At 67.5% G+C, this 12,801-nt stretch overlaps 1 protein-coding gene across 9 annotated transcripts in view; it reads right to left on the reverse strand.

Annotated features, from left to right (window-relative positions):
* Window positions 1-346: 346 nt before the first annotated feature.
* MINK1 (misshapen like kinase 1) overlaps window positions 347-12,801 on the reverse strand; it is a 44,376-nt gene continuing 31,921 nt past the window's right edge. Inside the window, exons 5-34 of one of the 9 annotated variants that reach the window (XM_073881581.1) lie at window positions 11,920-12,030; window positions 11,538-11,628; window positions 11,047-11,177; window positions 10,754-10,808; window positions 10,533-10,611; window positions 10,148-10,323; window positions 9,676-9,745; window positions 9,266-9,470; window positions 7,914-8,027; window positions 7,397-7,483; window positions 7,035-7,217; window positions 6,680-6,853; window positions 6,108-6,308; window positions 5,585-5,670; window positions 5,314-5,424; window positions 5,049-5,158; window positions 4,804-4,892; window positions 4,584-4,607; window positions 4,306-4,466; window positions 3,893-3,995; window positions 3,668-3,805; window positions 3,455-3,563; window positions 2,926-3,093; window positions 2,683-2,826; window positions 2,429-2,563; window positions 2,172-2,272; window positions 1,939-2,088; window positions 1,697-1,856; window positions 1,460-1,599; window positions 347-1,179 (exon numbers count right to left, since the gene is read on the reverse strand). In XM_073881581.1, coding sequence (XP_073737682.1) covers window positions 1,096-1,179; window positions 1,460-1,599; window positions 1,697-1,856; window positions 1,939-2,088; window positions 2,172-2,272; window positions 2,429-2,563; window positions 2,683-2,826; window positions 2,926-3,093; window positions 3,455-3,563; window positions 3,668-3,805; window positions 3,893-3,995; window positions 4,306-4,466; window positions 4,584-4,607; window positions 4,804-4,892; window positions 5,049-5,158; window positions 5,314-5,424; window positions 5,585-5,670; window positions 6,108-6,308; window positions 6,680-6,853; window positions 7,035-7,217; window positions 7,397-7,483; window positions 7,914-8,027; window positions 9,266-9,470; window positions 9,676-9,745; window positions 10,148-10,323; window positions 10,533-10,611; window positions 10,754-10,808; window positions 11,047-11,177; window positions 11,538-11,628; window positions 11,920-12,030 — 3,690 coding nt within the window. In that variant the 3' untranslated portion in view covers window positions 347-1,095. Of the gene's footprint in view, window positions 1,180-1,459; window positions 1,600-1,696; window positions 1,857-1,938; window positions 2,089-2,171; window positions 2,273-2,428; window positions 2,564-2,682; window positions 2,827-2,925; window positions 3,094-3,454; window positions 3,564-3,667; window positions 3,806-3,892; window positions 3,996-4,305; window positions 4,467-4,583; window positions 4,608-4,803; window positions 4,893-5,048; window positions 5,159-5,313; window positions 5,425-5,584; window positions 5,671-6,107; window positions 6,369-6,679; window positions 6,854-7,034; window positions 7,218-7,396; window positions 7,484-7,913; window positions 8,028-9,265; window positions 9,471-9,675; window positions 9,746-10,147; window positions 10,324-10,532; window positions 10,612-10,753; window positions 10,809-11,046; window positions 11,178-11,537; window positions 11,629-11,919; window positions 12,031-12,801 lie in introns of all 9 variants that reach the window. The other 8 variants (XM_073881578.1, XM_073881582.1, XM_073881584.1 and 5 more) reach the window with 8 other exon arrangements.

Raw genomic sequence — 12,801 nt, forward strand, 5'->3', positions numbered from 1 at the left:
CAGACGACAGTACTCCAGAAACCACTCATCACCCCTCCATCCAGCCTTGCTGACCCCCCAGTTCTGAGCCCCCCCCCCCCGGCCCCTGTGACCCTCTCTCTCTAGAAGCTGCTGCCTCCTTCCGGGTTGAAAACCGAAGGGGCCCCTCCATGGGACTTCACGTGAGGCGGCTGGAACCAGGAAGCCAGGGCCTCCCCGGGGGGAGCCAAATGCCCTCAGCGAAGGCCCCCCCCAAGGCCACAGGGATAAGGCCCCCTCAGCCGCCCCCTCCCTCCCTCCCAGCCCTGCAGGCTTCCGCTGGTTGGTATCCAGGGCTGGGAAAGAAAACAGTAAAACAGGCCCGAGATGGTAGGAGCTGGTTGAATTGTCTTTATTAACAAACGGAATATCCAAGGCCACTACATTGAGGAGGAGCAGGGCGGGTGGGGCTACTTGCTGCTCACACTATATACAGAGGCAAGCAAGGGGGTGCGGGGTGGGGGGGCGAGAGCTCCCTGCTCCCTCCCTCCACCAGGGAAGGACAGAGGCTAGAAAGAAATGGGGTTGGAAAGGGGGAAATGTTTTGGCTGGCGGGGTCCCCCCTCCAGTCCCTGGGGTTTGGGGGGAGGGGAATCATTAAAGTGCTTTCAGAAAATGAGGAAATGGTCCCTGCCCCTGGAGTGGCGGGCAACCCCCCTGAAACCTAGGGCCCAGTGACCCCCCCCAGGGTCTGGTACATTCAAGGGGGGAGCCGGCTCCCCTGACGTGCAAATGAAGGGGCCCAGGGCCCTGCCCGGTCAGCAGCAGTGGGGTCCGGGGTCCACGCCCCAAGCACTCTCCTCTGAAGCGGAGAAAAGGGGGGTGGGGCTCGGCCATCCCGATTCCGGGGAAGGGGAAGCTGTACCTCTCCCCGGAATCGGGACAGGCACAGTTCTGGAGAGAAGAACGTATGGGGGGGGGGGCAAGAGAGAGGATGGTCACGTGATCACAAAAGCATCAGGGGTCAGAGGTCACGTTCCCAGCAGGCTCCAGTGAATCAAACCAGTCAAAAGCAAAAGCCCGGGGAGGGGAAAGAAGGGCGGCCTGGGGGGTCTGGCTGTGGGCACGGCTGCGCCATCACCAGTTCATGATGCAGTTACGGTTCAGCGTCATGAAGTAAACTTGGCTGCTGCCCCCGGAGCGCACTGAGGCGAAAAACACCTGTGGGGCAGCACAAGTCGGCACTGAGGGCTGGGGGGGTCTCGGTTAACTGGGCGCAGGAGAGAGGAGACGGCTAGAAACCGCACAACGCAGTGGTGGCGCCTCCCACCCCAGAGGCCGAGATGCTTGGGGAGAGGCAGCCGGCAGCCACGGGGAAGGGGTCTGGGGAGCAGGGCGGGGCTCCCAGAAACTGAAGGCCAGGGAAGGGCAGGCTGCGCCCCCAGAACCCCCTCCCAGGAAGAACGGACGGCCGGCCTAGGCCAGGACAAGGGGCTCCCACCTTGTCGTTCCGCTCGCACAGGAACTTGAGCCTCTGGGCCCGTTTGTGCATGAAGACGCCGTCCAAGTGGCCGGTCTCCACCGAGCGGATCTCGATGGCTTTCTCGCCCCAGCCCATGATCTGGTTGGAGCAGATGTAGGCTGGGGGCGGAGGGGATGAGGGGCAGTGAGTGGGCTGCAGCTCCGGCCCGGGGGGGGGGGGGCGGGGGGTTGCTGGGGGCGCGGGCGCCTCGCTCACCCACAGAGGTGGGCATCTCTCCCCACTGCAGCACCACGTCCTTGATGATCCGCCCGTAGGTGTTCACGTAGACACCCTCGTCCTCGTAACACAGCAGCATCTCCATGCCGTCGGTGTTGGGGAGGAAGATGATGGCGTGCGGCGTGATCTGGCTCTGGATCTGGGGGGCACAGGGCGGGCTGCAGGCCGGGCACCCAGAGCCCGAGGGCCGGCGGCCCCGCCCCACGGCCCCCCCCGCTTACGTGCACGGGGATGTAGACGTCGTAGCTGTTGCCCGAGTCCACGTCCACGGCGTGGAAGCCGGCGCTGGAGCCATAGATGACCTTGAGCCGCTGACCCTCTTCCACTGTCAGGTCGACCAGCAGGGGGCGGTGAGGGAGGTCGGCGAAGGACTGCGGAGAGGGAGGGGCTCAGGGGCCGTGGCGGGGGGTGGCCAGCGGGGCCGGGCAGGTGGGGGGTCCGCAGCCGGGGCTACCTTGAAGGCCATGAACTTGTGGTAGGGCTTGGGGGCCCAGGCGTACACCTCCACGGAGCTCTTGAGGGCGATGACCAGGAACTTAATGCGCTCGTATTTCACTGGGGGGCAGGGAAGGAGAGGGTCCCCCAGGCGAGTCACCGAGCGCGCCCCGCCCCCTCCTCCAGTCACCCAGCCTCTGGCGTCGAGGCTCGGCCACGCGGCCCAGGCCCCCTGGCTCCGTGTCCTCCTCAACCCCTCTGCGGGGGCCTCCTCACCCACGCGGTAGTGCCCGCAGCCCTCCATGTCCCCCACGGTGGTCCAGCCCTGCTTCTTCTCCACTTCTGGGTCGTTGTGCAGAATCTTGTTCCGGAGCCAAGACAGGTAATACACCCGCAATTTATTCCTTTTCCCTGAGAGCGGACACACAGCCCTCACCGGAGGTCCAGCGCCCACCGCCCTCAGTGGTCCGCCGGGCTGCAGGTGGCAACAGAGAGCCCGGGGGTCCCCGCCCCACGTGCGCCCCGCGTGCCTGAGATGGTGATGAGCAAGTTGAGCCCTTCCAGCACATCCATCTGCTGGAAGCGCCGCCGCCCGATGAGCCCGTACACCTTGCCCTGCCCGCTTCGGTCCAGCAGCATCAGGCCGTTCTCCGTGCCCACCAGCAGGTTGACACCTGCAGCGGAAGCCGTAGGGCAGGTCACCGGCAGCCCAGCCTCTCCCGAGCTGGAGCACAGGGGTGCGCTGCACCCCGCTCTCCCCGCCCCCGGCTCACCCCATAGGGCCGCACAGAGGATCTCTGAATTGAACCGCTTCTTGTACTTCCGAATCTCGGGGGTCTCGCTGTGGGCACGGGTGTTGGTGGGGTTCACGTTGACCACAGAGCCTTTCCGCACGTCGTACTGGAGCTGATCCAGCCGGCTGCCCTCCCCCCCAACCAGGGCTGCGAAGAAGAGGAGAGGGAAAGGGGGAGGAGAGCTGCAGCCCCCTCCCCCGTCCCTCCTCACCGCAGCCCTGGATTTGGCGGGGTGGGAGGGGCCTCCTCTGAGCACTCAGCAGGACCAGGGAGGGGTGCAGAAAGGAGGAGGTGCACAGAAAGGTGGAAATGGGACAGGAGGCCTGGCAAAATCCCCGCCCCGTCCCTCGGGTGCCCAGGCCGCTCGGAGCATCTTTCCCGTGGGCCAACGGGGCCTCAGGCGCCCTCGCTGCCTCTGTCCCCGGGCAGGCGCTCGGGCCCAAGCGGAGGCCGCAGCCGCCTGCACCCTCCCCGGGGCCTCGCGCCTCGCACGGCCTCCCGTCCTCACCTGTGATGGGGATGGTGTCCCCACTGCCTCCAGGCTGGTAGATCCCTAGGTCCACGAACATCGTGAATGAGCTCTTACCGGGGGCCTTCACCAGCCCGCGAGACTGGTACTGTGGGGGTGCAGCTGTGGTCAGGCGAACACTCGCGACCCGGGCCCCCCCCCAGCGCCCCTGCCCACTGCCGCACGGCTCCGGGGCTGCATCTGCCCGCTTACGTCACCACCGCCGTCCTTCAAGGGGGGGCTGTGACCTTTGCCGCTCTCGGTGGGCGAGTGGCTGGGCTGCACCACGTCGGGGAGGTTCGTGTAGCCGTTGCTGTCCGCGTGGAGCAGGCTGCGCTCCTCCTCGGGAGTCTGAGGGACAGAGAAAAGGCAACCAGTGCTGGGCGGAGGAGGGGGCACGGCAGGTGCTCGAAACGGGGGCGGGGGGTCCCCACTCACGCGCTGGACCACCATGGTGCCGCCCCCATAGGGGGTCTGGGTGCCGGCTATCTCCTCCACGTCGTGGACCACCATGGTGCTGACGCTGTCGGTGTCCCCGTCACTGCCACGGGAGAGAGAACTGTCGTCTGCCCCCGGGTCCTGCCCACAGCGGGGAGCGGCCCGAGAGGGAGGCCCAGTGCCCTCCCCTCCACTCGACACTGCCCTGCCGGGGTGTGGGGGTGTGTGTGTCCCCGCGCTGGCGCCCCAGGGGGGGCGGCCCGCCCTCAGCTGCCGCAGCAGTGGGCGACATGGGGATGCTGGCCCAGACCCCGTTCTCTAGAGAAGAGGAAGGGGGCCTGCCGGGCAGTGGTAGCCAGGGTCCCCCAACCTAGGAAAGGGGGAGTCTGCCCTCCCCCAGGATGCCCCCATACCGGGCCCCGGGGGTGTCTCTGCTCCCCTCGGATGGCTCGCCGTTGCTTTCCTCCTCGTCTTCGCTGCTCTCCACCTCCTCGCTGGACGACGAGTAGTCCATGGCCTTCTTGGGAGGCCGCGGGGCCTCGTCCAGGGCTCGCTCTTTCAACAGCACGAAATCCTGTGGGGGCGGGGGCCCGGCGCGTGAGGAGGTAAGAGTGGGGAGGGAGGGGAGCGGGAAGGAAGGCAGCCAGAAAAGGAGCAGGCAACGGGGGTTCCCCAAGCAGGCCTTACTGACCTCACCAATGGCGCGCTTATAGCTCTGGGAGGGGCCGCAGGGGTGCAAGGGCAGCCGGGAAGAGCAGGAGAGAGGTGAAGAGAGATCAGTAGCTGAGAAGTGCAGCCCACGGCCCCTTCGTACCAGTTTACAGAGGGCCCGGCCGGGGCCCCTGGGGGCTCCAAGGCCCCAAGCCCCCACCCGGGAGCAGATGGGGCCACAGCTGCTTCCGGTGACTTACTGCGGGCCGGCCCGGCCGGGAGCGGTGGTCCTCAGGCTTGGCTTTGTGGCCGGGGGAGAGCACTGGGGAGCTTTCCAGTTTGGAGGAGGCTGGATCAGGCAAGGTGGGAGAAGGGAGGTCACGGACACCTGGCCACCCTCGGTGATCCACAGCCAGCCGGGGCCCCTGCCCCCCGCCGCCGAGCCCCCGAGGGCAGGGTCCATCTGACAGACCAGCCCACAGGCCGCAGAGTGGGCGGGCCGTACCTCCCACGCGGTTCCGCTCCAGCGAGCCAGCCTGGGGCAGGTGCCCATGAGAGGGGAGGGCGCCTTCTGGGCGCTCCCAGCCAGGGTCGCTCCTCCTGAGGTCAGGGTTGCTGTAGGAGGGCAGAGGCAGGTCAGGAGAACAGGTGCCCCCCCCCCCCTTCCAGCATGGAGCTGCAGCACAGAGGGGGCCACCACCAGGGGTGGAAGAGAAGCCCGTGGCAGAAGTGAGAGCGGGGGGGGGGGGGGGGGAACACAACTCCATTACCTACAGGCGTTGGGCGGGCCAGGGGGCTGAGCAGGGGACCCTGGAGGCTTGGGGGTGCCCCGCTCTGCCCGCCTTTGCAGATAGATTTGCCAGGCGGAGTTGCTGCGAGGTCTGTGGAGGGAGCACAGGGGTGCCGGGGGGGCGGGGCAGGGGGCGCTGAGGTGACGGGGTAGGGCTTGCCCACTCCTAAGTGGGTAACCTAGCAACCTCTCCTGTGACCCCCCCCCCCCCAGCCCCGGGGCCACCATGCAACCTCCCCCCCAGGGGCTACCTGGCGCGGACAGCCTGAGTGGGCCGGGCCCCTCCAGCCCCACTGGTGTTGAGGGCGGCAGCGATGGAGGAGGTCCTCTGAGGCACCTGAGCGGGGAGCAGGTCAGTGCGTGGTACCAGCGCCCTACTGGCCGCCCCTGAAACGCACCCTTGCCTCGGCCCCAACAGCTGTTCTCCCCAGCTTCCGCGGACACGCAAACCGAGGTCAGGGAAGCTCCCGAATCTTCCACTGTCATGAAGCTGGGACTCCAGCCCAGCAAGTCTGCCCGCCTGGGGCTTCCTCAAAAGCCCTGGGCATGCTTCCTTCCGTTCCCTCACTCAGCCCTGGGAGCAGGGACGCAGTCCCCGAGCAGGCAGCCCGCCCTCTGGCCTGTAAAGCTCGCGGGACAGGGCCCAGGGCAGGCGCCTGGCCCTTCGCTTCCCTTCCAGCCCTGAACCCCATCTCCGCCTTGCCCACGCCCAACAACTCCTCCTTGTCCTTCCTGTTTCTCTTCTCTTTCTCGGTCCCGTGGTAGGGCCCTTACCTTGGGGGGGGCCTCAGGGTCAGGCCGGACCCAGGCTGGGGGGTTTGGGCTGGGGCCAGGCCCTTCGGAGGTGGGATCTGAATTCTGGCGGATGACGGCTCCTCGGGCGCTAGGCGTGGCAGTGGGCGTGGGGATGGCGGGGTCGGGCTCAGGGGAGGCTGGGAAGGCAGCCAGGTTTCGGGTGGGCTGGTCCTGCAGGGACTGGGATCGGGGTACAGGCGCTGCATATGGCTTCAGTGGGACCCGGTGCGCCACCAGGCTCTGCAGGGAAAGACCAGGGAGGGTGGGCTGCCCGCTCTGGGAAGAGGGAGTGAGGAAAGCCTCTGGCTTCCAACTGTCCGTCCGAGGAGAGGAGTTCTGGAAGCCCCAGAACAGCCGAGACGGGACCAGACTCACGCACGGCAGGCAAGGGGCTGTCTTTGCCCCCGTACCGAGATCCGTGACCCCTGGCTGAGGGCATGTGTGCGTACGTGCACGTATCGTGTGCACGTGTGAGCACACAGCTGTGCCGCAGCCATGCAAAGGAAGGCTCCCACGTGTGCGTGCTCACACGGGACCGGGGAGAGGCTCACCTTGTGCGGTCCCTCCTGGGGCTCCACCGGCCTCTGCATAGGAGGAGTTTGGGAAAGGGGGCCCGGAGGCCCTGGGGCGGCCTGGGGGAGGGTGGGCTCAGGCCCTGTGCTGCTGGGCTTGGTCTTGGCCAAGGGGGAGTTCTGCTGCTTGTTCATCCTCGTTCGCTCCTCGACCTGCGGCGGGAAAGGGGCCCGGCCGGCTCTGCTCCCCCGTCCTCACAGCACGGCCGCCCCACCCCCTTCCCGACCGGCCCTCAGGCCCACGCCCAATGCCACATTCCCCCTTCCCCGGCCTGCGGGGCGGCCGCCCCCTGCAGCTCCTGGCGTGGAGGGGCGGGCGAGCAGCGGCCAGTACCTCTCGGGCCCAGGCCGGCTTGTCGGCGGGACTGACGCCCCGGCCGTAGTGGTACAGTGGCTTCCTGTCCCCGGGCAGGCCTTGCTGCTGCTGGAGGGACTTGAGGTAGGCGTGCTCCTGCTGCAGCTGCCTCTGGAGCCGCTCGGACTGCCGTTGCTCCTCCAGCTGCTTCCGCTTGTACTCCTGGGCCCAAGGGTAGGGAGAGCCGGCTCAGCGCGGCCCGGAGCGGAGGCAGGCAGGCCCTTGCTCCAGCTGCCCGGAGGTCGCCTGGCCGGGTCCCCTTCCCGGAAGTGTCCCCGTCCCTTTGCGGCACAGAGGCTCTGCATCCGCTCCTTCCCAGAGGAAGCCGGGGGCCCCGTTACCAGCAGCAGGGCCTGTTCTTGGAGCAGCTGTTGCTGGAGGATCTCGAGCTGCCGCTGCTCCTCCTCCAGCCTGTGACGGATATACTCCTGGGGGGCGGGGGGGGGGCAGAGGGCGGGGGGGGGGGGCAGCGTTGGAGAACAGGATCGGTGGGGTAAGAACGAGGGGGAGAGCGGGCAGAATCAGAGAGGGGGCAGGCGGGTGGGATGAGCCCCGGGAGGGCAGGCGATGAGGAGGAAGCCAGGGTGGGGGGCCCGCGAGGGAAGGTGCAGGGGTGGGGCGTGGAGGAGGGGCAGAGAGACGCGGAACGAAGGCACAGAGACAGGAGGAGGGCAGGAGCCAGGGCGCGGGGTGAAGGGTGGGAGAAAACAGAGAGAGAGTGAAGCTGGAAAAGAAAGGAGGAATCCGGGGAACGGGAAAGCCGGGGGAGGGCGCCGGGCGCAGGCAGGCGGGCAGCAGGAGCAGAGGGGAGGCCGGGCAGGGAGCGGGTGAGTCCGGTGTGCGCTGGGGGCGCTGTACCTGCTCGCGCTCGGCCTGCCGCCGCTCCTCCTCCCGCCGCAGGGCCTGCATGTCCCCGAGCCTCTGCTGCTCCTTCTCCTGCAGCTTCCGCTGCTCCCGCTCCCGCCGCTGTTGCTGTGGGTGCGAGGAGGTGCTCTTCAGGCCCGCACCGGACACTCAGCCCCGGAAAAGGTGCCCGGCCAGCCCCCAGCGCCCGCGGGCAAGGGGAACTCTGCTGGACGGTGCGGGCAGGCCTTCTCCCTGGGGCTGCTGGGGAGGGGCGGCGGGTAACGGCGGCGGGGGACTGCTGCCCCTGGGGGCCGCCTCGGGGGATGCCTCCACTGTCCGCTCCTCCACCAAGCCAGCCAAGCAACGGCGGCACAGTGCCCGACAGCCAAGCGCCCAGCCCCTGGCCCTCACACCCATCCCCGCCGCCAGCGGCGCGGGGTGGGCCGCACGGACAGCCTCTGGCCACAAGGGGGCGGCAGGCGCCCGCGCAGAAGCGCCGGGTCCAGGCGAGTGTGTCCCAACGAGGGGGGGACCGGCGGAGGGGCCCCTACAACCCGCAGCCCCGTGCGCCCTGCCCGTCCCCGCGAGGGGGACGCCGTGGCACGCGCGGTGCTGCGTCCGTCCGCCCGCTGCCGGGCACCTGCGCCCCCCGGCCCTCCCCGCCGGGCCCGGGCTGGGCCTTTGCTCAGCAGGGACAGGGGCTGCTTTGCGGGGCAGCAGAGGGTATCTCCCAGGACTGGGACGATTTTAAGTCCGGCTCTCCGCGAACTCTGAAATCATGCAATTGTTTCCACAAAAGCCCCCACGTTGAAGGCCGTATTTACACCTTCTCCTTCCTCACCAGGTCCCTCCCGCAGAACAAACGCATCTAAGCACGACGTATACGGATGCGCGCCTTTTAAGTTGGTGATTTAAAAAAACTCTGCTGTTTAAAAGTAAGACTCTCTATTAATTAAAAGGTACTTCTCTCACCACCTCCAACGTCCAAGGGACAAGACTGTACTTCCCAGCAAATCTAAGCCCAAACAACCAAGAATCACAGGAGAGTCTTCCGCTTAACCAACTGAGCCACCCAGGCGCCCACAGGAGAGTCTTCCGACGGGGCTTCCGGATCAAACCAGATGCCGCCCGCGGTCCCCGCCCAGGACGCCGGAGTGCGTGCGGACGCCCGAGATCCCGCGGGACGCACGGAGCGGGAGCTCCGCACACGCAAGGGGCGGGACCAGCCTGTCCGTGCGGAAGGCGTCCACTCCGCGGGCCGCCCACACCCCGCACGCGGGGCCGGCGGGGGGCAGCGCGCCTCTGCGCACAGGTCTGAGGGGCCGCGGAGCCCCGCCCCCCGCCCCGCCCGGGGGCCGCCCCACCTCCTCCACGCGCCGCCGCTCCTCCTTCTGCTCCTCGATGCGGCGCTGGCGCTGGTGCAGGAGGTGCTTGATGTGCGCCTCGGGGTCGCGCTGCTGCTGCTGCTGCAGCTGCTGCTTCAGGGCCTCCGAGTTGCTCTTGTTCTCCTGCTGCAGCCGCAGAAACTCCCGGCGCAGCGTCGACTCCCCGGGCACGTTCATTATGGAGCTGGGGCCGGGCGGACGGCGCGGGGGTCAGCGCGTGCGCGGGGCTCAGAGCCCACAGCCGTCGGTGGGCCGCCCCCCCCCCCGGCTCCTCCAGCCCCCGCCGCGGGTGTGTGGGCTCCGCCACTCTGTCCCCCCCGCCCCCCACCGCACACCAGGGACCCCACGGCGGGGAGCACGGCTGCCGCTGGGCCGGGGCCGGGGCCCACCTGGGCTCGCCTTCCTCCCCGTGGCTGTCGTCCTCCTCTTCGCTGCCGCTGTACTCGTACTCCGTCTCCTCTGCAGGGGGAGTCCACCGCTGTTCCTTCCGCCAGCGCACAGACCCCACCCCGGGCCGGGGAGCCTTCCGTGGGGCTGACCAACGCGGTCTGCGGGGAGAGCCGCGCACCCGGCCCCGCCTGCCTCCTGGGAACGTGGGCCCGGGCAGAGCGGGGGACCAGACCCCACAGCGCTCGTAGGCCCGCACCGGCTCACCATAGAGCCCCTGTCAGGCTGTAACAGGGTGGCCCTGTGTGCGGGAGGTTGCCTGGGATGCGGGGGCGGGGGGTGGACGAGGGCAACCCCCCCCCCCGGGGCTGGAAGTTTGGGGAGAAGGGCTCCCCGGCCCCGGCAGGCCTAGGCCCCAGAGCGGGGAGCGGGGAGCGGGGCTGCCTAGGAAGACCTCCCCGCTGGCCCGCAGACCTTTCTCGCCTCGCTTCTTCCGGGAGCGGTCGATGTGATCCTTGAGCTGGATGCGGACCTGCCGCTCCGTGGGCTGGTCACGGATGAACGGGAACTTGAGCAGCTGCTCCGTGGGCGGGCGGCTCAGGTAGGTCTTGATGAGACACGTGTCAATGAAGTCGGTGAACTTCTTAGACCTGGAAGGGAACGGGGCTCATGCTGGGAGGGCCCCTCGCAAGGCGGGGGGGTTCAGAGGTGGGAGAGGGCAATCATCCGTCCAGGAGCCACCTGGGTTTCCCTCAGGTCTTCTCCGCATCCCAACCCCGGCCCCAGCCCCCACCCCTCTGTGGTGCACACCCTCACTGGATGCAGGGGTGAAGGCAGGGGGCCTGGTCCAGGGACCTACCATTTCTTGGACTTGAGTCTGGGGGGTGGGTTCCGGGGGATGAGGAAGAGGGCTCGCATGGGATGCATGTCGCACAGAGCTGGCACGTGGGGGGGGGACACCATGAGTCCCTCTCCTGGCCCCTGAGAGCCTCAAGGAGCTCCTCCCACCATTCCCTCCCCTGGTGGCCCCCCTCCCCACAGCCCCTCTGGGGCTTCCTCCGCTCCTGGCTCCACACTTACGGGGGGCCCCCTCTGCCATCTCGATGGCTGTGATTCCTAGAGACCAAATGTCACTCTGCAGAGGGGAGAGGAGGAGAGACAGAGCATGTTCCTGACGGCCCTCTGCCCCACCATGTCGGCCTCTTCAGGGCCTCCTTCTGGGCTCCAGCTGAGCCACTCCTCACGGCCAGCACACCACCGCACCTTCACTGCGTCCCCCGGCCCATCTGGGCCCCCGTGTCTTCAGTCTGCCCACCACCTCATCGCCGTCCCACCCTTGGCTGCCTCTGCGCGCCCTGGCTCCCGCCCCATACCCTGTAGTCGTAGGTAGCATCAGGGTTCTCGTCACAGGCGATGACCTCCGGGGCCATCCAGTAGGGGGTCCCGATGAAAGTGTTCCGCCTGCCCACAGTGCGGTCCAGCTGAGCACTCACCCCAAAATCCACTGGGAAGACACAGAGGGAGGGGTCATCATGGAGGCTCTTGGCGCTGGCAGGTCCGTGCCCCAGGGGCAGCAGAGATCCTGGCCTCTCCAGACATCCCCGGACACCTCTGCCGCCCCATCCACATTCCCCCCCTGCGTCTTGGGAGAAAACCAATGCGAAAGGGCCAAGGGACAGGCTGGAGGAACCTGCACAGCACCTGGGACACAGAGGTAGCAGGGGGGAAACTTCGGGACTGATTTCCAGCTGGGGGCGGGGGGCTCGCAAGGGAGGAGATGGGGAAGGGCGGGAGCAAGACTCCCAGCCTCTCACTCTGTCCTGCAGGTCAGAGAGCCCCATCTGCCGCGAGGGAACGGGCGTACCTAGCTTGACCTCGGCGTTCTCCGTCAGCAGCACGTTCTGCCCCTTGATGTCCCGATGGATCACCTTGTGGGCATGGAGATGGGCCAAACCCTGCGGCCAGAGGGTGGGCGGGGACGTGAGCAAGCAGAGGGGGAGATGGGGGGCAGCCCCTCCCCACCCCGGAGCCCAAGCGGAGGCTGCATGTCAGTGGGGAGCATCCTCAGAGAAGGCCCAGCAGCTGCAGGGTGGCAGGTGAAGTGGCAGAGGTGCCTGTCCTCCGCCCCCCGCCCCCGCCAACTGCCAGAGAGTTCTCCAGGGCCGGCCTCGGTCTCCCACCCCCGAGCCGCCTGGGGTCTCCCCGGGGCAGGGAGGGTCCGTGTCCAGGGAGAGGCTGGTGCTCACCCGGAGAATCTCCCTGCAGATGTAGGCGATACAGTCTTCTTTCAGAGCGTTCCCTTTCGTGTTCTTCACCAGGTCTGTCACGGAACCAGCACCACAGAACTCCATCACCAGCTATGGGCCCAGGGAGGCACGGGGGTGCGGGGGGCGGGGGGAAGCATCCGTCAGGCAGGGCCTCCTTCCCCTGCCAGCCTCCTGGAAGGAGGGCCAGAGGCCTTGGGGCCACAACTGGGTGAGCTGCAGAGCAGAAGGCCATGCAGTCGGGAAAGACAGGGCAGGCAGGGCTGAGGGAGACAGTCTGGGTCCTATTGAGGAGCCCAAGGAACCCTGGAAACTAGACAGAATGAGGTGCATGCACATGTCTTCCTTGGGGATGGGCCCGGGGCTTTCGTCAGGGCCCCGTGGGGACCCACAGCCCAAAACCACAACTACCATCCCAGAGTGCAGGTTGGCAAACTTTAGCCAGCGAGCGAAACCTGGTCTTTACATTTATAAATGGTTGAAAACAACCAAACTAAGAATCCTATAAAACTCAAGTTTGAGTGTCCTAACTAAAGGCTTCCGGGAGCCCAGTGACACTCCCGTCCCCGTTCAGAGGTGCACTTCCTGTGGCCGTTTGGGGGCCCAGCAGCTGCGTTGAGGAGCCGTGACAGACTGCAGGGTCCACAGAGCCCCAGACACCTGCTGCCCGGCCTTCACGGCCAAGGAAAGGTTGGCCAAGCCCTGGCCCAGAGGCAAGACCGGGCGCTAAGAAAGATTCTCCAGGCCTGCAGGAGACCAAGCGGCAAGCTGCAGGAGGGGTTCTGGGAAGACCCCAGCACAAGCCACGGTCAGCGCCCTGGGATCGGGAGGCCTGTGCCGGAGTTTCACTGCACGTTTTCCAAA

This window comes from Callorhinus ursinus, unplaced genomic scaffold, assembly GCF_003265705.2.
Source record: "Callorhinus ursinus isolate GAN/ISIS: 27379988/994484 unplaced genomic scaffold, GSC_fseal_2.0 scaffold43, whole genome shotgun sequence".
Taxonomy (NCBI): Eukaryota; Metazoa; Chordata; class Mammalia; order Carnivora; family Otariidae; genus Callorhinus; species Callorhinus ursinus.